Consider the following 25,486-nt stretch of genomic DNA (forward strand, 5'->3'; position numbering starts at 1 on the left):
TTATTATTTTAAGTTTTATGTGCAAAAATATAACCTCTTTATTTACTTTTTTCTTAGAACCAGTATCTCTCAGCATTACAAAAGAAAGGGAGGTCGTAGAAGACGTCATTCATGAAGAAGAAGTGGAAGTTGGAGATGTATACTATTCTATTACTATATATGATGCCGAAGCAGATCAAGCTATAGATATGGTTGAAGGAGAAAAGGTTTATGTTATGGAAAATCCAGATTCTGGATGGTGGCTGGTGAAAAAACATTTGACTGAGGAAACGGGCTGGGTGCCTGCGAAAATTTTGATGAATGAAGAACAGTATGCGCAGTATGTACAAAAGAAATTGAACGAGAAGATTGACAAACTTCCTGTATTTGAAAGTAAGTGACTTTTTATATATCTATTTTGGTATTTATTGTGTTTTTTTAATATTACGTGTAAACTATTTAATATTAAATGATGAAAGTGGTGAAAGATTAATTGAAAACTGACAAAAGAACTTCTAGTAAGCAAAATAATAAAGACACTGGATAGCTGGATTTAATTTTGGTTCAGAGTACACCACAGATCATTCTGAGGACTCCAAAAGGAAGAAACATATGTCAACGGATGGTGGTAGCTCCTGAAACAAATTAAATCGTGTCTCTCGTTACCTCAGTTTTAATCATATTCTGAGCACTAGGAAGCATAAATTTTGTTCAATTTTTACCTAGAGAAATAGACAGGTCTTACTGTATTGGGAATGAGAATGGGATTAGAGATTAATACCAAAAAAAAAATGCATGATCATCTCCAGAAACTTGGATGAACTTTAAAACTTCACCATAACACTGAACTTCACATAATACCAAATCCATTGAAAGAGTGAGCAAATTTAAATACCTGTGAATGTGGCTTTTTGAAGACTGGGAAGTAAAATGTCGCATTGAGCAAGCTCGACAAGCTTTCGTAAAATTCAGGAAGGTACTTACCTGTTTAGAATTCGATCTTCAACTGAGACTAAGGTTTACTAAGTGCTACGTATGGTCGGTGCTGCTATGTGGCGTAGAGGGCTGGACACTCAAAACGAGGGATATAAAAGATTAGAAGCCTTCGAGATGTGGCTTTATCGCCGTATCTTAAAGATACCATGGACGGCGAAAGTCACAAATGTATATGTTCTTAAGAGAATCAACCAAGAACGCCAACTTTTCGAAACCATCAAGAAAAGAAAAACGGCATATCTGGGTCACATCATACCAAACGAAAAATAGCAGATCCTTCAACTATTTCGGATCCAGGACAAAATGTCCTGGATCCGAAATATAAGGCAATGGACAGGGATTAACGACATACAATCTCTGATACACATTGCAAGAAACAGAGACTTAATGGAAAATGTGATCACTAACATCCATTACTGGATTTGCATCTGAAGAAGAAGAAGTAGACAGGTGTAGAATGCATATTGTTAGATTCTCCCATATCTAATATTTATCGGTCTACACGTCTTGCAAATTGTAGTAGGCTCAGATTAAAGTTTGTTACCAAAAATTTGCTTTTAAGAGATCTATAGTACTTCTGTACTTTAAACTTCTCTTTGTTTAAATATATGCGCTAATGCGTAATAGCAAATAATTATGTATCATTTGGCTTACTAGACAGCTGGATTTCATTTTGGTTCAGGGTACACCACAGATCGTTCTGAGGACTCAAAAAGGAAGAAACATCCCTAATAACACCAAACATTACATGTATGTTCCTAGAATGTACACACAGGACATTTAAAACATTCCTGGAATATCCTAAAAAGCACAAGAACGTCTCCTAATGTCCCCGGAAAGTTCTGTGTCAGCATTTTAAACATTCCTTGAATGTCTTGTTGGAACATTACATGAATGTCTACGAATGTTCTTTGGACATTCACAGTATATTTTTTAGACATTCCCTGGATATAGTCGCTGATGTGACATCCGATTTGTTTTGATTTGAGATTTGTAAGAGATTAAAAACTTTTTTTTAGTCACCTCCTGTTTTCATATGATATTCAATTATCTATTTACTACAAAACATGTCAAAATTTACATGTGAAATCAGGAGATGACCCTAAAAATGGTTTTTCGTCTCCTACAAAATTTATGAAAAAGCAGATAGGAGGTATGGTCACATTACCGACGATATACCAGAAGTATATGTGGCCATACCAAATAATACATCCTTGATAAATATAAACATTTTTATTGCACAAAATCTTGTCATATATTTTTTCCATAATCATCATTACGATGATGATTCATTGTATTGAATTGTACATTACAATTACAATCTGGTCATAACTGACCAATGAGCAATTTTAATTTAACCTAAATTACTACTGTTCCTTAAAATGAAGAGCTTACCCTATAGCGTCTCTTATCTAATCTAACAAGATCCTGCACTATTCTAACATATACAGGCACACAAGCACTATGCTCTGCTTTTCACTATCACCTATCACTCAAACTAGTTCAAAAGGCTTTGTCCTCTTCAATCTTCTAGTTTGCCCAGTAGTATCGAGGAGCTGGATTTCCTCAATATTCTCGTACTTATGAAGTTGTTGCTCGTGACTTCCTGCCATCTACTTGATGATTATATCCAGATTCCATTCCTAGGTCCTTATGGAGATCACTGTTTGTCACATACCAAGGAGCATCTACAATATTTCTCAGTATTTTGTTCTGGAATCTTTGTATAACTTTTATATTACTTGGTCTATAGTACACCCCCATAGTGGGCATCCATAAATCCATACAGGTCTTAATATTTGTTTATAAAGTAATAACTTATTATGCATCGACAATGTGGAGTTTCTTCCAACTAGTCAATACACTTTTTATATCTTTCTTTTGCCTTTCATAGGCAAAAGGATATAAGTTTCCTTCCTGGTTTTTTTGTAGACCACTTTGAGCTGATTCTAAAAAAAATTAAAATGAATGGTAATTTTTCTATTCTTTACAATTAAAAATCAAAAGAAATAGGTACTATTTACAGGTAATAATAATAATGCATAAATAATTCGTTTCATAAAGAATAAAGAAAATTTAAAACGGATTTTATATGTACTTACATAATTGTTTAAACAAAAGAGATCCAGCCAGAGCAAAACCAACAGACAGAACAGCAAAAAAGCCACTAATTTCCATTTTCCTAATATTTTTTATCTATCTATGCATTTTCCAATCAGAAATTTTTAGGTTATCATGAAATGTGATGAACACACGACCCTACATAGAAAAACGCGCGACAAATTTGAAAATGAACGCAAATTGAATAGTAAATGGCCTCTCTTAAAATATAGGACATTGGTAGTATGTTCATAGAATGTCTTGTGGTAATATTCCACCAATAATTTAATCAGATGTTCACCGAATGTTCCTTGACATTCAAACATTAATAGAACTTTGATAGTACATTCCTGGAATGCTTTGTGTTGTTAGGGATATTGTGTCGTCAACGGATGGTGGTAGTCCCTGAAGCAAATTAAATATTAAGCTGTTTCTCGTTTCTATATTTAATAATTATTTTTATGCGATTTCAGAACCAAAATCCAAAGATAAAGCTTCTGCGCCAAAATTCATCAAGAAGTTGAAGCCTATTATAACCCCAGATGGTTACACTGTCCAATTCGAATGCAAAGTAGAAGGATTCCCTCGTCCCCAAATTACGTGGTTCAGACAAACTCACATAATCAAAACTTCCAAAGATTTCCAAATCTACTACGATGAAGATAACGTCGCTACCCTTATTATAAGGGAAGTATTCCCAGAAGATGCTGGAACTTTCACTTGCGTTGCTAAAAACTCAGCAGGATTCGCCTCCAGTACAACAGAACTCATAGTAGAAGGTCCGTTGTCATCTCATGGATCCGAATTGACTTCCATTTCAAGGAAGAGTCTATCAAGAACATCTTCCTTGGCTGATATATTAGAAGGTATACCACCAACATTCGCTAAGAAGCCTCTACCACAGTGTGTTCCTGAAGAAACAGACGTCGTAGTTGAAAGTACATTAGTAGGAGTACCACAACCTGAAATAAAATGGTTCTGTAATGGTAGACGTGTAACTGAAAACGTCAGTATTGTGTCAACTTCTGAGCTATATACTTACAAAACCACTCTAAAAATCAAGAAAATCAAGAAGACTCAGGAAGGCAAGTTTAAGATAGTCGCCAGGAACAGGGAAGGAGAAGCCTCAGTAACATTTACTCTGAAAGTAATTACTTCAGAGAAAGAAGCACCTGAGGTCTTATCACCTCTAGAATCTATTACCGTAAGGAAAGGAGAACCAGTTACACTTTCCACTACTATATTTGGAAACCCGGAACCTACTATCGAATGGTTGAAGGATGGTAAACCTTTAACCAGACCAAAATTCAAAAAAGACGGAAACACATACACTTTAACTATTCCCAAGACATCTACAGATGACACTGCTACATATACAGTTCGAGCTACCAATTCTATGGGTACAATAGAAACAAGTGCAAACCTAACTGTTGAAGGTATGTATCATAGAAAACAATTTTTGCTTTTGCTTTATAGTTTAATAATGTTCTAGTTCCACCATGATGCTTTAGCCAATTTTAAAATGGAGAACTGCAATGAAATAGAATAGATGGCTTTTGCTTATAGATACCTGAAGAAGAATTGGATGCAGCAGTTATATGCTTAGTTAACACATGCCAAGGCTTAACAGAACCAATTCATTAGAGTATGCGAATAGGATAGATTACCAATGGCTTTGCAGAACCAACTTTAACATTATTTTGATTATATCTGAGAAAATATAAAATTTTGATCAAGCTAACTTATTTAATTCGCTTTATAGATAGGCTAAGTAGTACCTAATATTAAGTAAAGGCTTGCATAACATTTTAATATTAGATTTTAATAATATAGCTTGTGCTGTTAAGGAACTATTTATCTCAAAATAAGCTTTGCGAAAATTTTAACTATATATTTTGTAATTTAGTAATAGCTGTTTCATTTAAATACAAAAATTTAACGAAAGTGCTAGTCCATTGAAAAGTTACATTTACAGTTAGGACGCAGTTAAATTTTTTGAAGTGTAGGGGGGTTAATATAAACTTAATTTTAAGTTTGTGGGATCGTCATCTTTGTCCCCCGGTCGCCATCTTGGAGAAATGAGTAAAGGGTTTTCGCGCTATATCTCGTAAACTGACAATTATTTGTTGAAATGACCAGAAAAAAAGTTTTTAAGTCCCAAAAGAAAATTTAGAACAATAAAAAGCAAATTTGTTCCAACTATTCAGTTAATGTTATATATAACTTTTTATTTTTCATTTTAGGATAAAAATAGTAATATGAATAAAGTTGGTAGACAATTTAATCTACTAAAAATAAGGTCTGATAAAATTTTCTATGGGGTTGCTAGTCTATGTGATACAGCGCAAGACTCTTTGCACCCATTTTTTCAAGATGGCAGCCGAGGGACAAAAGGGTGACACCCCAGAAACTTGTAATTAAGCCTACACCAACCCCCTCTAAAAATGCAAGCCTAAATGTAACTTTTCAGTGGACTATTATTTTTTTTATATGGGGTGTTAGAAAAGTAGCAGGATTGTCGAATATTTCGCGAAATGAACATCGGATCGAAAAACTGAAAAATACGTTTTCAATGCTTTTCAAAAATCTATCGAATGACACTCCCACTCCATCCCCTGGATGTGGGGTGGGAGTAACTTTAAAATCTTAAATTGAAACCCCCATGTTTTATTGGAGATTTGGATTATTTACGTAAAAATAAGTAACTTTTTTTCGAATTGTGGATAGATGGCGCTACAATCGGAAAAAAGAATTATCGTGATACTCTAGGTAAATTATAGAAATGATCTAATATCTCGATAAATACACCTCCAAATCAAAAACTAAAAACACGTGTAGGTATAGTACTTTTCAAAAACCTATGGAATGTGACTAAACACGACCCCCATTCCACCCTCTGGTGGTAGCTATAAAATCTTAACATTTTTATTGCAGATTTGTATTTCTCATGAAAAAATAAGTAGATAACATTTATTCAAGACATTTTTTAGAATCGTTGATAGATGGAAATTGCTGTAATTGGAAAAATACTATTTATTAGCGCCATCTATCAATAACAATTCTAAGAAATGTCTCGAATAAAAGTTACTTATTTGTATGTAAGAAATCCAAATCTGTAATAAAAAATGGGGGTTCCTATTAACATTTTTAAGTTTAACCCCCTCCCCACATCTAGGGAGGGAGTGTAGGGTCGTGTTTGGGGTATCATTCGATAGATTTTTGAAAAATATTGAATACGTATTTTTCAGTTTTTCGATCCGATGTTCATTTCACGAAATAGTTGACCATCCCGCTGCTTTTGGCACACCCTGTATAATTATCGTTGAAAACAATAGAAATTGTTACTCATATATACTTTATAATTTCCAGAATTCCCAGAAAACCAGGAACCACCATTGTTCGTCAAACGATTTGAAGAGCAAACTGTACCACAAAAGTCTCCTCTCACCCTCAAAGCCAAAGTGGTTGGCAATCCTACTCCTGAAGTATACTGGCTTAGAAATAATGAGCCTTTGGAACCATCCGATAGGGTAAAGATCACCTTCGATGGAGAAAACATTGAACTAACTATTAAAGAAACCAATTCTGAACTTGACTCTGGAGACTACAAATGTATTGCTGTGAATCCAGCAGGCAAAGCCTCGCATGGTGCCAAGGTATCTATTGAGGTAGATACTGTCAAATTTACTAAAGAACTGAAAGAAGTTTACGAAACAATAGAAAGAAAGACCATCGAATTAGAATGTGAAACATCCCACTCAGTTAGAACAAAATGGTGGTACAACAACACGGAAATTAGTGGTATGGACCATCGCGTTGTAGTACAAGATGGACGTACCCACAAACTCATCATCAAAAATATTACTCAAAATGATCAAGGCAGCTATAAGTGTACAGTAAAGAACCAAAAGACGGAAACCACGGTTAAGGTTCAACAATGCAAACTAGAATTCGTTAAGAAATTACAAGATTTAGAAATAACAGAAAAAGATACAGCTGTGCTTGAAGTAGAAATCACTTCTGACACAGCTAATGTAGAGTGGTTCAAAGATGGTACTCCTCTGAGAGAAACAGAAGACAAATTTGATACTGAGAGGTACGGTGGATTACGAAGACTTCTAATCCGTAGTACTTCAATCCATGACGAAGGAGAGTACAGCTGTAAACTTGTAGACGAAGAATGTAGAGCTGATGTAACAGTGATAGAATTACCTCCAGAAATTATAACACCACTAAGAGACCAAGTGGTTAACAAAGGCGACAAGACTGTCTTCGAAATAGAACTCTCTAAAGGCGACGCCTTGGCTAGATGGTATAAGGATGGTAAAGAAATCCAATTTTCAGAACACGTTCAACTGTCTATTGATGGAAAGAGGCAAAAACTGAAAATCTACAAAACGGAACCTGAAGATGAAGGTGTATATTCTTGTGAAGTTGGAACTCAATCATCCAAAGCTAGACTTACGGTGGAAGTACCCAGTTGTACCTTCATCAGATCTTTACCAGAATACACCATCGTTCCAATTAATACCGACGCTGAATTTGAAGTTGAACTTTCCAAGGAAGACGTTGAAGTTACGTGGTACAGAAAGAATGAACGCATAGAAAAATCTTCCAGGTACTCTATCTTTGAAGATCGTAGGGTAAGAAGATTGGTTGTACATAAAACTACTATAGAAGATGAATACGAATATTCTTGTACGGTTGAAAAGTACCAACTGAAGACTTCATCCAAACTTAAAATTGGCGGTAAGTACTAATTTTCTTTATTTTCTTAATAAATTGTTTGATTCAGATATCTCCCAATATATCTTCGTTTCTATTAGTGACTTCATTCTTTATACCTCTTTCGGCTCACTATTGATTTAGTAAATGCTCTTTACTGATTCTGATTAACGTCTGTACTACATTCCTGCTCTTTTTAGTCTCGATATTCTTGAATATCTTTGCCAGAAAAAAGTAGCACACTAACTGCGGACTTTGCATACCTATATTATTAATATATAGGATCTTATAATTCGATTCCAGCAATGAAATTGCTGGTAAATAACTTTTGCTTGTATTTTGGTAATTAGCCCAGAGTAATAATAATCTAGTCTGAGTAGTCAAATAAATAAATTCCACAAATTGATAACTAACTTACGTTTAACATGTTGTTACTGTTCTAGATAAACCTTCTCCTCCAAGAGGTCCTCTGGAAATATCGGGAATGTCAGATACATCATTTACAATTCAATGGCAGCCATCGGAAAGTGACGGTGGTTCTGAAATCATCGAGTATATAGTTGAGATGAAAGAAGCCAAGACCAAGAAGGTCTTTAAGAAACTAGGTGCTACTAAAGGTAGCATAACCAACTTCGCCATTAACTACTTGGAAAAGGGACATGGCTACAACTACAGAATTACTGCCAGGAATGCTATTGGTGTGAGCGATCCTTATCTTCCATCAGAAACGATCATTGCAGGATCCAGAATGAGTAAGTCTTTTTTTATTATTATTTCCAAATTATTTGAAACAGGTTCAATTACACGATTCGGGGTAAACAAATCGCGTTTTATTATATGGTGGACTAAAGAACAAAATGTTCTAGTCTCCACCTACTCCTCATTTCTTGAGCAGTCGTCAGAGCCTAGTGACACTCTAAATATTGTTAGCTTCTCTGTTGGCTGCTAACCTGTGCCAGATATACGGCTTTATATAGGGATTGTCCCATGTCCCACCAGAGCCTTCATTTGGTCTGCCTATCGAGTTGGAGATTCCTCTTGGTCTTTGGCCTTCTATATTCTGAAATGATCAGTGAGAAATTAGTAAAGGTTATATTTTTTCTACTTTCCTACTTGCTGGTCTTGCTCGTTCATTAAATTACCAAAAGACCAATTAGATATATGTTATAAAAACTTAACAAAGAACATCCTAGAACAAACTAGACAAAAAGACATGAAGAAGAATGTTTCGTCTTCCTAAATTATCATTTAGAATTTCATCCTGGAATCCTCTTCTTGTATTCAGCGTCTTCTGTGGAGGTTATATGCGGAGGATCCAAAAAAGACACCGGGGTATGATCTTATAACAGGAGAAATCTGGAAAAAGCTGCCCAGAAAAGCAATAGTCACGCTATCAAGTCTAATGCTAAAAGATAGCGGAAATAACTATAAACCTATGAACCTGGGAAGTCATCACATGAGTATCATCTGATGGTTTCGGTAACATCATATCGACCAATATCGTTGTTGCCAGAGATTTAAAAAAATTTTTAAAAACTCTTGTTAAAAAGATTAAAACCTATAATATAATCAAAATTCATTATCTCTGTACATCAATTTGGGTTTAGAAATAATCACGCAGCACTAGGTCAGGTCCACAGAATCACTGATCAAATAGAAAAAGTTCTAGAGAAAAAAATAAGTATGTTCGGCAGTTTTTCTGGATATTACCCAGGCTTTTGATAAAGTCTGGCATGATGGATTAGAATAGGAACTGAAATTGTTTTGGCCTAAAGAACGTAGAATTAATAAAATCGTATAATAGTGAAAGATTGTTAGGAATAAAATATGAAGACTGTTACTCTAACTTGAGAACAATAAGTACTGGAGCAGCCAAAGGCAGTGTTTTAGGTGCATTACTTTATCTGCTGTTGTAAATAACCAAGGCACCGCTCAGATGTTTTTTTAATAAAAAAAAATCAGCTGACTCATCTTCCGATGCTTCACGGAAAATATATTCGGACTATAAATTGTCTAAATTGAACAGCCTTGGCGAGGGAATATATTCCTGTTGTACACACCTCTGAATACTTCTTTTTTCTGACAGTCTTCTGACAAAGAGTCTTCGCGTTTTATTCTTGCCGTTTGACCCAAATATCCCTAATCTTTATTATTTGAAGATCTTAATTATTGATAATAGTAGGGGAGGAAAGTATGTTAAATGTGCAGTCACTGCGCTTTGGGGACCTATTGGGCTGTGAAGAGAAGGTTCTAAAACCAAAAAAAGTTAAGTAAAGTTTCCCATTTTAGTGGGGACTTTCCATTTTTAATTTAATTTTCCATTTCCAACACGTTTTTTTGGATTATAGCGCCATATACATAATTCGAAAAAATGTTTCAAATAAAAGTTACTTATTTTTACGTAAGGAATCTGAATCTGCAATAAAAAATGGGGGCTCCTAATTAAAATTTTAAAGTAACCCCCCACGCCACCTCCGTGGGGGTCATGTTTGGTGCCATCCAATAGATTTTTTAAACATATTGAATAAGTGTATTTTTCAGTTTTTCGATCTGATGTTCATTTCGCGAAATATCGCGGGATTCGTATTTAAAATTTTAAATTTACCCCCCACTCCTTACGCCCCGCCCAAATCGTCAGATTTTTGAAATATACACTGTTTTGCATGTACCTACTTAACTTACCTTATCTTAATCTGACGATTTCGAGTTTTTCTAAGGATAGATTTTTTTTTCGGCCCCCCCCCTTAACGAATGCCCCTGTGTTTACAGCCAATATATGGTCGAGGTACATCTACCAGGTTTCTCCCCATATGATAATCTGACGCGCTCGAGTTACTGCAAAAATCCCCGCTTGGGCTCCCCTACCATAATCAATGTTTAGTTTTTGCACGATTTTGGAATATTTATCAAAATTAGCTAGTGCTGGAACTAAAGTAATGCTGGATTAAAAGATGTGATTGTGATGTACTTTGAGCTCTATACGCTTAACACCATTACTATTCCATACCCCCTGGAGACCCTCCAGTAGTTGTAACCCCCCCTTAGAATCATCCTGGTTACACCGTTGGTCGAATGATATCTCTACCATAATCATAAGCAAGGGACATAAAATATGCTACCCATAAAATGCAAAAAGTTTTAAATAATAAAGACTAAACTTTACTGTTTGTTTTGTAAAGAAGTATGAGAACTGTTTCAATTAATTTGATTTCTTTATTGTGTACATTAACGGCTTCAATACCGCTCACATAAATATTTTTTATTTGCATTTTATTTTTAGTTTTGTTGCTTACGCTTTGCTTTTGCTTTAGGAATTAACTATCAGTTTGCAAAAACCGATGAGACACTATATTGCTTGCTAGGTATTTTCCCACCAGCTAAACTCGAACATAAAAGTAAGTATTCTGCAAAACTTCGAAAATATTCTGATAAAAAGAAAGATATAAAATAAAATGCTACTATTTTTTGTACTAGATTGTAACATTTCACTTTTAAACCATGCAAGTAACATTTTAGTTGCTAGTGTAGCTAAAATCAAACTAACATATTACCTACACAAGTTTAGAAACATCTAATAACATATTAACTTTTTCCATAGCACCACCATCACCTCCAATCAACCTCAAGGTCAAAGATTTGACCAGCAGAAGCGCAACGCTAACTTGGGAACCACCAGAAAACGATGGTGGAACCGAAATTACGGGCTACATCGTCGAAAAGAAACTTGAATACATGCCTAAATGGGAAAAAGTGTTCACATTGGAAGCCTTCTCCTTGGAATACACCTTCGAGAACTTGAAAGAAAAGAGTGATTATCTGTTCAGGGTGTTCGCAGAAAATAGCGTTGGACTCAGTCCGCCAGCTACTTCTGAGATTGTGCAAATGCGAACACATGCCAGTGAGTATTTATTTCTTTTAAGCATTGCTAATAATCTTAATATTATAATAATAAAACAAACTGTCTTCTATTTAAACTGTTTTTCCTTCCTAATAATGTGGGGTTTCAGTTTAAAGTCTTATTCTGAATAAGAAATTGTTTATGGCTACTCTCCCTTCTAAGGTTGAAACGTTTATTCTTCCTTTATCCTGCTTCTTTCATTGTTACTGGAAGGTTTTGAAATCTTCTCTGGATCAATTTTAATTCTTTCTACTGAAACGATATGTCGTAGATAGTACGCCACTCTTTGAAATAGTGAATATTTCTTTTAGCTTTAAATTCATCATCATCATCATTGGCGCTATAACTCTTCGTGAGTCTTTGCCGTGTTTACTATTGCCTTCCATGTTTGTCGGTCCTGTGCCACTAATTCCCATTGTCGCACTCCCATTTTCTCTAGATCTTCTTTGACTACATCTTTCCACCTTTTTCTAGGCCGCCCTACAGACCTTCTTCCATCTGGCCTTTCCCAGAACACATTGTTTATAAGGCGATTGTCGTTACTGCGTATCACATGCCCTGCCCATCTGAGTCTATTAGCCTTTATATTATATCTGACTAGATTTTCTTTTCCGAATAGAGACTCTATCTCGTTATTGTATCTGCGCCTCCATTCGTTTGTCACGCTGTCTCTGCAAGGGCCATATATCAGTCGAAGGATTTTACGTTCCCACACCAGCAATTTATTTACTTGGCTTTAAATTGGCATTTCTCAATCTGTCAAATACCTCTCTTAAGTTTTTCAGATGCTCATCAAAGGTTTAGGACATACTCATTTTATTATCATGATAATATATTCCACTTTCTCTTATATAACCAATCGCATCCACTCATATGGAGCTGAAGCTTTACAACAAAGACCAAATCGTAGAATCTGGCACCTGTAGAGACTACGACCAATTGGAAAAGCTGTTTTGTCGTTATCATCAGGATGCACTTTTACTTGCCAGTAGCCGCTTTCTAAATCTAGAGTCGCAAACCGTTTAGCACTTATAATCATCTATTTATGGCAATGGATAACTGTCTTTTTCTGTAACCTGAATTAGATCCGTCTTTCTTAACTACTAAGACTATTGGTGAACACCAAGTGCCCGAAGCTTCTTAGATGATATCTGCATCTGTCATGTCTTTTATTATATTTTCAACATCTATTTGTCTAGCACATGGTAATCTCCGTGGCTTGCCGAATTGGTTTTGCATCTCCAGTATAAATTCTATGTTGAACTAGACTAGTACTAGACGGAGAGGCAGCGCTGAAAAATCTCTTTGAATTTACTAAAGCTAAAGTTTTCACAGTTGATTACTGTGATTGTGTAGAGAAACATACTGCGGTCGGTCAAACGAAACGTAGAACAGGGGTTACTGAGAGGGTATCAAAGTTGCTTTCCTACGAAGGTAATTAAATCCATTTACTAAGGCTGAAAATCAGTACACACATTCTTAATTGAATATAAATAAAAGTTATTATAGTCGGTCAGCTGTATGACGGGACAGAGCCGGTCGGTCGGCCCCAATGAACGTACAGGGTTATTCACTATATTTTGACCCCCTTGTAAACTGCTTTATTTACAGAATTAGAAAAAATGTAAAATACAAAAGTTATTCGATTTTTTAATTATGATTTTTTGGCATATATATCGTACTAGTGACGTCATCCATCTGGGCTTGATGACGTAATCGACTTTTTTTAAATGAGAATAGGGGTCGTGCTCTAGCTCATTTGAAAGGTTATTCAATTCTCTATACAGTACTATAAACGTTAAGATCATTATTTATACAGGGTGTCCAAAATTTTTTTTTGAATTATTAATTAAACAATTAATTTAATTAAAAAAATTTTTTTGGACACCCTGTATAATTAATCATGTTAATGTTTATATTACTGAATAGGAAATTGAATAACCTTTTAAACGAGCTAGCACTCGACCCCTATTCCCATTTAAAAAAATAGTCGATTACGTCATCACGCCCAAATGGATGACGTCACTAGTAAGATATATATATGTCAAAAAATCATAATTTAAAAATCGAATAACTTTTGTATTTTTCATTTTTTTCTAATTCTGTAAATAAAGCAGTTTACAAGGGGGTCAAAATATAGTGAATAACCCTGTACATTCACTGGGGCCGACCGACCGGCTCTGTCCCGTCATACAGCTGACCGACTATAATAACTTTTATTTATATTTAATTTAAAATGTGTGTATTGATTTAGTAAATGGATTTAATTACCTTCGCAGGAAAGCAACTTTGATACCCTCTCAGTAAGCCCTGTTCTACGTTTCGCTTGACCGACCGCAGTATGTTTCTCTACACACTCACAGTAATCAACTGTGAAAAATTTAGCTTTAGTAAATTCAAAGAGATTTTTCAGCGCTACCTCTTGGACTATACGCCCTTTAGATTTCTCGGATTCAAAAATGTCGTAGTTTTCATTAATAAATTCATTAATTTTTAATACTTCTTCTTTTTCGTCAAGGTACTTTTCTAAATCTCACGGAACTGTCGGAACACTAACATTACAAGATCTAAAATATGTTGATACAATTTATTCCACAAATTATTTCATTTCAAGTAACTTAATGAACTACCATTTATTTATAGCTGTACCTTCTCCACCAACACCGCCACTAGAAATAAGAACCATAGGACCCAACGCAATCGTTGTGGAATGGGGAATCCCAGAATCAGACGGAGGCTCACCGCTTCTAGGTTACAACATTGCCATCAGAGACACCAAAAAGACCATGTGGATGGAGATCGGAAGGGTCCAAAAGGGCGTACAGAAATTCACAATCAGAGATTTACAAGAAGACCACGAGTATATGATTAGGATATTTGCCAAGAACGAAATTGGATTGAGTGATCCTTTAGAATCCGATGAACCGTTTAAGGTCCTTCCATCCGGAGGTAAATATTTTTTGTTTAAAATTTATAATTTTAATCTTTTAGGAGTAATCTTACACTATTCTCAGAACCGCACTTCCAATCTGTATTTTTTTCTTATCTTTTAAAAGGTCTTTGAGACGACCAATAATATTGAAATTGGCCTCCTACATGAGCTTGTAAAGGTTCGAAATCACAACTATTAGTTTGATTCTTTAATCATTTTATCCATGAAAACTTCTCGTTACACAACATAAAGTCGAGATTTCATTGCCGAATTATAATCATAACGCTAAGCTTTAAAGAAAATCTTACAAAGCCGACTGCAAAACTTGGCACATGAAATAATATTCTACAAAAGTTATGCAGTACCACATGGGGTTCCTCAGTGACTACATTTAGGTCGACAGCGCTGACACTCCTGCATCCTGTTGCGAGGTACTGTGCACCGGTATGGCTTAACAGCCCACACACCAAACGTGTTGATGCCCAACTAAATCAGGCTCCAGGCTTTGTGTATTATATCAGACATAATCAAGGCCACGCCACAGTATAAAGAGGGACAGTAGAACCACTCTCCGAAAAATTGGAAGTAAAATCTGTAGTCGCGCATGGCGACCGCGCAATGTTAGCAGTCGCTTTTGCCCCACTCTCGCATTGCTATTCGCATAGAAACGTACGGTATTTAACAGGGAAAACCCGCATCCACCACTGGTGAATTACCAATTGCGTACTGCCGGTGTTACTTCCTTAGGTCAAAGCGCCGACAGAAGAGTGATTTTACTATGGAACCTATATTAACTGTGGCCACGCCAACGTACTGAAAACGTATAGAAAAATTAACGCCGGAGCCGATCCTGTGCTCCGCTCTCACGTTGGTATCAACGACAGAGACATAAGTAGGCTTCGTTCAAGAAAAAACCCTCTAGATGCTGCAAAAATACTAATTGAAAGGAATTTAAAGATCACCGACCGTTGTTGGCGAGAAGATTGGGAGAAGAATGCTCCGCCTGACACCCCGAATATGTCATGTATTACAAGAAAGCCAGAGGGTTTCAACCAACCAAGGCGAATCTGGGCAACGCTGAATAGAATTAGAACAAACTGTGGTAGGTGAGCTGGCTCACTTTTTAAATGGGGAAAAATACCCTCTCCAAATTGCGATTGTGGCGCTGAAAGACAAACGGTTAAGCATTTAGTGGAGGAATGTCTCATCAGATCCTACAATGGCAATCCGTATCCGAATGAATATACCTACAGTTACACAGGGATGTGTCCTAACGGTACTGATAGCAGAATTCAGTAATGTTCCAAATACATCGAGCAAAAAGATGCTACTTAAGAGCTCCCACACCAAAGCCACCTTGATAGCTTTTACAAACAAAAGAAAATTCAACCTAAAACTATCACAATAGATAGGAGCACAGTTGAGTAAAAAACAGGAAAACAGTTCCTCATCTTAGGCCTCATCTTACATATAAATTCATCTAGAACAAGCTTGAGAAAGAGATAATAGGCAAGATCACAAAAGCCTTAATAATGTGCAGACATTTGGCAGAAAAAATTGGAGATGGAACCCAAAATCTTGAGATAATAAGCAATACAAATACAGCAATAGTTAGATCAATCATCACTTACATGATACTGTTCTGGGTAAATAGTGCATATGTGCACAACACAGGTGCATGACCCATGATGATATGGCAAAGAAGTATAACTTTGTGAATTAATTTACTACAAAAATAAATTTCAATGATAAATAGGGCAAATACACCATTGATAATCTAAAAAAATGCTATCAAAAAATGATAATTAGACTGCTCTAAAACATCAGAAGGAGCTGTAATGGAACTAAGCACTCAAAAAACCTGGCCAAATGCCAAGCGTCTTCCAAGCAAAAACTCACGCTATTGGAACATGCGGCCAGTTAAAATTGGACAAAAAAAATATCATCATCAGTGGCGCTAAGGCTCTTTATGAGCCAAAGCCTTCTTCAGACCAATCCTCCATTCGCCCCTGTCTCTGGCAACTCTTCTCCATGCTCTAATTCCACAAAATCATGGACAAGAGATTTCCATAAAGTCCAATAGATAGCTAATCAAAGCACTGAAATCACATGTTATCAGCACTAAAGTAGTACAACAATGCTTAGAGAAATTAAGTGAAGTAAAGGGAACATTAAGTTACCCACCTACGGATTTCTGAATATACCGGAGTATAGGGAAACGAAACTGATGACGAATTACACAACTTTTAGAGGACCAACACCTTTTGCAGAAATTAATAGCTTAATGCTGGAAGAAATATATTATTAACTATATTATGTGGGAAATAAGCCTCAATTTAAATTGGGGCTTATTTCCCACTTAGAATAGTTAATAACAAAGATGCCACAAAGAAGTAGCTTCGGAACAACATTAAGAAATATATAATGACGTAAAAGATCGCAAAAGATCCAAACATTGGGAAGATGTACAAGGAATGATAAGAGATTTGTCTAATGTAGAACCTCTAGATATATTTCTGGAAGTAATAGGCAGTATTATTGTACCAATGCATACGAAAGAAAAAAGGACTCATGGATGAACTATAGAGGAATTTCACTAATCAATACTACGTATAAAATATTGGCTTCGGTATTGCTAAAAAGATTACTATCATACGCCGAAGAAATAGTTGGTGACTACCAGTGCTTCAGGCTTGGAAGATCGAGTATTCATCAAATATTCACTATAAGGCAAATGCTTGGCGTATGATTCAATTAGTCGTCTAAAATTACGGAGTGAAGAGCTAGTAAGAAACTAGCTGTGTTAAGGCGAATTTGTGTAATTAACTGCTTTGTACAAATGAGAATAGGAGGAATAACATAAATTGCTTTCTGCGTTAATGCTGAACTGAGACAGGAAGATCCGCTGTCTACATTGTTGAGTGAGATATACAAAGGCCAATAGACTAAAATGGGCAGGAAATGTGATACGCAGTAATGACAATCCCCATATAAACAATATGTTTTTTCAGATCAGATCAGATCTATAAGGACGGTCTAGAAAGGGTGGAAAGATGTTGTCCGAGAAGATCTGGAGAAAATGGGAGTGAGACAATGAGAAATAGCAACACAGGACCGGCAAGAATGGAAGGCAAGCGGCAAAAACTCACGAATAGTTGTAACGCCATTGATAATGATAATAATTGCTTTGGTCGAAGAAAGAAAATGATAGCTAGTAACCAGACCAACTTTAATTGTATCTGGTTATCTCGTTTCTTATTCCAAAATTTGTTCAATGTTCAATGTTTGTTGAAGTTTGCATTTATATTAAAGTGGTCCTTTTATCTTAAGACCTTTTTCCGCTATCGAGTATTTTTAAAGAATCAAGAACTGTTGTGCAAAATTTTGATGTGATTTTCACTTATAAAACTTTCTGTTTTAGATACTGATCAAGACGACTTCAAAGAAGCAACAGACAAAGAGCCAACGTCTTACAGTACTGAAACCTCTACATCTTGGTTACGGGACAACAGCATGGACGCCGACATCCATTCCTACTCCAAGGGAACTTTACTGAAGAAAGACGAATATTTCTTCCGTATATGGTGTTACGCGACAAAACTATTTAAGTAAACGAGAAGAATTTCGGTTCTTCTTAGAGATGTACATATTCACTGATTTTAGGACATTTATTTTTAGAATTTTGATACTGATGATGACTTTTTCGATTATACATATGTAAAAAAAAGAGCTCACTTAGATTTGTGCTGATATTACTTTGTAAATTGCGAGCTAAGTAAACCTAAGACCTAAGAACGAAACTCAGCACAAATTTTACCTTGAGCTACATGAGGATACTGTGATACTGATAATGAATCTACAAACAACCTAAGACGACTATTATTTAAAAAATTTTGAAATACTTTTGTTATTTTCAGTAAAATATTTTATGGGCAGTTGTTTTTGTTTGGTTATATATGATTAATGTTTATATTGTTTATGCTGTGCGCTATTCAGATTTAATATTTTATTGTTAATTATAAAAAAAAGGTTTAATGAAGTCATTCAATGTACAGAGAGAAAATATAGGTGCAAAACAAGTCCATGTAAATGACTTCATTGGACCGACTTAACTGAATAAACGATTATTGAATGATTTGAGTCTTTTATTTGGGCGGGGTCGTTTAGTGAGGTGAGAAACAAGCTAAAAAACATATACAAAATAATACAAAAAGAAAAGGGAAAAGAACAATTCTAGAGTGCTATGTATTAAGAGTATAAGTCAAAAATGAACATTTTTTATTAGGACTTTTCAGTCTTTTTTGCCACTGATGAAATAACGATTACAACTAAATATGAAAATGGTGACTAAATATGATTAATAAATTAGTAATTAACTATTTTACTTTCTACTTTGGTAATACCTTATTAATTATATAATTCAAAATATAGAAGAATCCCGAAAAATCTTTTTTATGACTTATACTCTAAGGGCCGGTTGTTCGAACGCTAATCAAGAAGTTGATTATAATCAATCATTTATTGTAATCAATTTTCTTGATGGGAATCAAATCGCGACATGAAAAATACATGTAAAACACTAATCAGTTATTGATTGTAGGTAAATCAGTAATTAAAATATAGACGCAGCTCTTAAATCATTAAAAATTGCTTATTATTATTATTCATGTGTAAGTAAAAACAAGAAATTAACATCAGAAAGAGTTTAATTATGTTTTATTTTAAATTAAAACCAAAATAATAAAATAAATCAGTCAACATAACCTCAAAATGCGACATCTGTCAGAAGTACGCTTAATCAAATATAATTGTAATTAAATATTTGATAATGATCAGTTTTGATTAGCGTTCGAACAACCGGCCCTTAGTACATAGCACGTTAAAATTATTCTTCACAAAAATAATGGGTGCCGCTGTTTTTAGATTTTTGAATGCCAAAAAAATAGAAATGGGATGCTTATTATACAGGGTGTCCCCGAAAATAGTGCGTTCCTTAAAGGTACAAGTAGAAGGCACAATGTAGAGCAAAAAAGTCTTGTAACATTTTTTTCTAAATTCATTCGTTTGACCAAAAAACGAAAATACATTTTGATATGCAAATTGAAGTCTGGCAACAACGCGCAACTCAAAAATCTAAAGATTAAAGAAGTAGGTTTTTAGATCAGTTGCATCTGGTAAGTAAAATAATGTAAATATCAACCAAACCCATATCCATTATTTTGCAGGTAGGTACCTACGATGTCAAGAACCCCAAAAATCACACCTCAAAGTAAATAAACAAGGGGTTATTAGGTTAAATTTCCACAGTCACAGCAAGTTCTTCTAGGCTACGTTGCCACGTCATTCAAATGTATGAAAATAAAAATTCACCTATATGAAGAACAATGTAACTTTTTTCTTGGAAACGGTTAACTTTAGAAAAAAATGTTATAGGACTTTTTTGTTCTAAATTGTGTATTAAATCCATACCTTAAAGGAACGCACTGAAAAAATCGATATGAATATCAAAAAGAAATTATTTGAGACGTAACGCACCATGGTGCATTGATCATAGAACTCAGTGTTTTAGACTGATATGTTTTGTAGTATTTTTATGTTTGTTGGCTTTGTACAGCCCCATAGTTCCATTTGTTACCATTTGTCCAGATAGGCTTTAGAATCGCTTTCTATATGATTATTCTACTTTCGGTTGATAACTGTGATTGTCTTCAGATTATCCAGTTCATTTGTATAGTTTTAATAGCTGTTGTTTCTCTCCAGCTGTTTATCTCTCCAAGTTAGTTTTTGATCCAGATGCAGTCTAATATATTTTACCACCGCAATGGAAAGAAAAAATCTGCAGGAATGGGACTGGCAAAACAGAAAGAAGTGGAGAGAACGCTCGAGTGAAGGAATACAATGAAAACTGTGAAAATCCTTTGTAGATCATTGAAGGTCGAATCTAACTCATGTGAGTCCTCTAGCAACACTGATCCTTTACCTGGTTTATCCAGTATTTCGACTTCATCGAGGATGAAAGATAAATTCTTTGATATTATCCAGTGAAACATACTCCAGTGAAACATACCTGGGTGACAAAGTGCTGTATGACGTGACAAGTTTTGATGCACCTGCCTTTGTGATAGCAGCGCAAGAACAGATGCGCGACAAATCATCCGCTGCTTGCTTTTTTTCTGGTTGATATACTACGTCATAATTATAAGGTGCCAATTCAACTGACCATTGTGGGGGCGCTTTGAAAAGCTACCCGCTGTTAACAACACCCCCGGTTCGGAAAATTAAATAAAAGTCTTTCTACTTTAAAAAGCTTCTACTCCGGCCGATGCTGTTCATTCGGTATCTTAAATAGGTCTTAATAAAAAATCTTTCACGATACTCTCTGACCGAAATTCTCGTTACATCCAGGTTAAAATCTTCCCAGCCCTATATGGCAAAGTTTGCGCTAACGCAGCAAAACACTTATCATGACATGATCTCCGTCTGAAGTAGATAATTATCAGTAGTAATAACCCAAGGACATTGATAATTGTTCGAAAAAATTTTATAACAGATTTCGAAAGCTTGTTGCTTGGAAACAGACCGACGCCGTAGGCGGAGGTCTGTTGCCTGTAAGCAACAAGCTTGAGAAAGTTGTTAAAAAATTTTTGAGCATTTATCAATGTTCGAGGGTTATTCGGATAGAAAATTTTTTGCTGGTTATGAAAAAAAAATACAGAGCAGAAACAATTTATTTAAATGTGCAATTAACAATTCTTCCACCGTCCGATTTCCATCTAATTCATATTTTCTATCATTGCAAAAGTCCATAAACGCTTTCCATACAAATTTTTTACTGTAAACAATATTCTTTGGTATATTTGATTCGATAATTTCATTAATATTCTCATCAGTATTACAACCAAATCGTGACATTTTGAAATATTGAATATTTGAAATGTCAAAATCGAAATGAAACGAAATGTAGGTATCTTGAGTGAAAACAGCCCATGGGATCTGTTTTCAGTATAATGTTGGTTTTATTGGTTGTATTCAATCAGATGACCACAAATTAATTAATTTCATTGGATTTCTAATTGAGCAAAAAATTTTCATCAAAACAAAACGTATATATATATATATATATATATATATATATATATATATATATATATATATATATATATATATATATATATATATATATATATATATATATATATATATATATATATATATGTGAGCAGAAGAATGTGTCTATTTAGCGCCTTAAACTCCTAATACATTAACGATTTCCGAATACAGGGTGAACCCTCGGACAAGACAATTAATTCAATATTTAAATAGGTCAAAACGGCAAACAGGTGTATGTTTTCAAAAAAACTTTTGATAGTGTGTAAAAAATATTTTATTATCAGCATATTTATTAGCTGATAATAAAATATTTTTTACACACTATCAAAAGTTTTTTTGAAAACATACACCTGTTTGCCGTTTTGACCTATTTAGAAGTGTGTATAAGTCTTGCAGTCTTTTCCAATTCAATATTTAAATGGCTCGAAAAACCATTTTGGTATTTTTTCATTCTTGATCTTGCTGGAATGCTTGGCGTTGAAGATACATGTTACAAGCTTTTAATCAGTGATGACTGTAAAAGGCTTTGAGTGACTTCTTGGTAGTTTCGTTTCTAGCGATAAGAACTTGCGCTCTCCAAGGGAATTGACTTTCTTCAATAATGCCATCGTTTCTTCGCATCATTTGTAATAAAAATCTGATCCTTAGCACTGTGCCTGCGTAATTCTACTGCGATCGGTTTACAGTTCGACGCCAGGTTATAAAATAAAGGAACTGCAGAAATTGAGTCTTCACCTACACTACATACCTTGAATCCAATAGGTTATCCAAATCGAAACTAGACTTGAGTGATTAGAGAGAACATCATGACCAATTATATCATATCAGCGCAGAGATTTTTCACTATAACTACGTTAATGTTGTCGTAGGAGGGTCACTAATTTTAATATTCTGACTTGTTGCACCTTTGTTTTGAGAGGTGTGTGATAATGAAGCCATAGAAACAGTTTGCATATAGGGCTTCTTAGGGACTGCACTAATTAGCGAAGTCTTCCATGACAAAACTGACGGAGCTATCAGTACCTATAAGAGCATCAGCACAAAGGCCTTTCATAAACGCAGACATCATATATTTCTTTAATGAAGCAGGAGTAGCAGCAATAATGCAGACTGTGCAGTGGTCGTAGCGCTGTTTCACATTATAAGAATTTAAGCGTGCGAGGGTTAGAACGCACGACGACATTCCAATGGTGGCTCATGTAATCATATGGAGCCTTTCTCACTAAACGGTGGTTGGAACGTTCGGTGAAGTCGCCGTCCCTCGCTTACAACAACAGACGGCAGCCGTGCCGTCTTTACGCACCCAGCAATATAGCGGACTTAATGCATTCTTTCATATGATACTGCCGTTCAATCGCACGAAGGTAGTTTCCTTGGTTGTTTGGTACATTATTTTCATTTACACTTTGTGGCTGTTTGAAGTAGGTGCATATATTTTATATTATGATGTCTTAGATTGATAGTGAAATATGAATAACATTAATTGAAGCGAGACCTGTTCTTTGGGGCAAAACAATAGAAATATATTAAGATAGAAATTTGACAAAAAATGCTCGGAATGGTGTATGCCGTGCACTTAACAGTAAATTTGACGAATTAGGTGATAAAAAACGCATTTGGTAAGTACAGCAAAATTATTTATATGTTACTGCTAACAACAATAATTAAAACTGCTAAGTATATTATAATAAACTTTATTTTACTTAGTTGCAATTAACGTTGAGTATAGAGGGTGTTCCATCAATATGTGTCAATATAAAAATATATAAATCGTATCTTTTTTAATAGGATGGACCCAATGAATTCGGTTCCTCTTATTTCTCTTTCTTCGACGATAAAGTCACCACAACGCTATAATTTGATTTCGCTCCATGTGATATAACTATACCTTTTATTCTACGAAATTATATTTAGTTTTATAGGGTAAACGACTCGGTGAAGACTGGAGTAGGGCGGCGGTCACGTCTTGTGTGAAATTATCTAAAAACAACATTTAAAACGAAGGGAACAATATTTAAAAAAGAGTGGATGACAGAGGGTCTTTTAAATTCTGTACATGAAAAACATAGATTGTATTGTTGTTCTGAAGCTGTTCCTTGTGGAATTTTTGTAATAAACTATTCTAAATAAGAAATAAGCCACAATTTAACTTAAAAAATAATTTTACTAACGTTTCGACGCCCAAATCGGATGTCGAAACGTTAATAAAATCATTTTTTTAGTTCAATTGTGGCTTATTTCCCATTTAGAATAGTTTATTACATATATTGTATGACCTAATTAGATGAGCTAATCCAAGATCCCACAAATAACTTAGTAGAACAACGATTATAAAAACAAATTAAGACTTTTAATTAAAAACGTAAGAAATAATAACTGACAAAATAGAAATTGCAAATGAATTAAATACGCATTACAGTACATTAGGACAAAAAATAACCATTTGTAATGATACATCGTAATGGTACATATCAGACATCGTATCATGTACCTACCTCAGCCACAAAGTGTAAATAAAAATAATATGCCAAACAACAAAGCAAAATATCTTCGTGCGACTCAATTCTTATTTTGTGAAAAGGATAGGTGCGTCAAAACTACCGCACGGAAAACGCTCGCACGTTCAAAATTCTTATAATGTGAAACAGTCCTTAGCCTTAAAATAAATATGCGTTGATAGACGCACTAGTGTACTTGAAGCGGCCAATCTCTGCAAAGAGTCCCTTTTATCACAGGATTTACAGATGAGTAAGACAGTTCTTCCTTTGATGTATTGATCCACCGCAGAAGGCACATTTGTGTGCTGACCTTAAAGAGATATCAGTACAGTTCGTAGCACCTGTCACTTTCAGAATAGGGAACTTGCAAATTTTTTTTATTACATAATAATGTTCAGTTTTGTATAAAAATGAGATTTTAAAAATTTCACGCTTCAAAAACTCATAATAACTTAGAAGTACAAATTTAAAGTCTTCTGTATCTTAAAATAGTTCAAATGACCCGTGCGTCACAGAGTTTAACTATATGGTTCCGTTTATGGTTATATTTGGGTATATTCTTCTTCTTCTTCTTCTTTAGTTTATTGGCCTCCAGCTACTTGGGTATTTGTCCAGCCCGTCGTCGCGTAATAAAGGAAAATATTTATATTCTAATGACATTTATCGTATGTCATTGTAATAATATATACCAGTTTGTTGAGATTGGAGTTTGATACAGTTTTTGAAGGAAAGGAAAGAAGGTTTACTATGGAAAATAAAACCATTTTGTAGAAGTACAAGTTTTCTATGAATAGTTCAAACGATCAAAAACACTTGTAACGTCACATAACTGTATTTTCTACTGATGTTTATAATGTCTGATTTAAAATTATATATACAATTTTGTTTACGAATGTAAACATATAACCGGATGACGTCACGACGCGTTTTGGGCTGGCTGGTATAAGTTGAATTTTTAATCGTCTTTAGGGGCCAAACGAAAGACAAAACAAAACTTTTTTATCTTTGATACATGTTTCAAATTATGTTCTGTTGTGATTTATAACATTTTCTTCGAATTTAAAATTTTATGTAAGTTCCCTATTAGTTGGAGAGCTCTGTGACTCGAATTGATAGTTAGCAGGTAGAGCTAGTATTTCGATTTGCATAAACCTGACAGTTGAGTTCTGCATTTTCTATCGAAATACCTATGTTGTAAGCTATATTGTAACTCGTTATTTTTTTAGACAGGGTAGATAAATGAACGAA

The 25,486-nt window shown here is 34.8% G+C and overlaps 1 protein-coding gene across 44 annotated transcripts in view; it reads left to right on the forward strand.

Moving 5' to 3' along the window:
• Positions 1-18,765, forward strand: part of LOC114337907 (titin) — a 213,688-nt gene extending 194,923 nt beyond the window's left edge. For all 44 annotated transcript variants that reach the window (XM_050662773.1, XM_050662771.1, XM_050662781.1 and 41 more), the window contains 8 exons: positions 58-372; positions 3,549-4,511; positions 6,445-7,824; positions 8,244-8,552; positions 11,112-11,195; positions 11,399-11,698; positions 14,342-14,647; positions 18,052-18,765. In XM_050662773.1, coding sequence (XP_050518730.1) covers positions 58-372; positions 3,549-4,511; positions 6,445-7,824; positions 8,244-8,552; positions 11,112-11,195; positions 11,399-11,698; positions 14,342-14,647; positions 18,052-18,242 — 3,848 coding nt within the window. In that variant the 3' untranslated portion in view covers positions 18,243-18,765. The remainder of the gene's footprint in view (positions 1-57; positions 373-3,548; positions 4,512-6,444; positions 7,825-8,243; positions 8,553-11,111; positions 11,196-11,398; positions 11,699-14,341; positions 14,648-18,051) is intronic.
• The last annotated feature ends 6,721 nt before the right edge of the window (positions 18,766-25,486 follow it).

This window comes from Diabrotica virgifera, chromosome 9 (assembly GCF_917563875.1).
Source record: "Diabrotica virgifera virgifera chromosome 9, PGI_DIABVI_V3a".
Classification (NCBI taxonomy): domain Eukaryota; kingdom Metazoa; phylum Arthropoda; class Insecta; order Coleoptera; family Chrysomelidae; genus Diabrotica; species Diabrotica virgifera.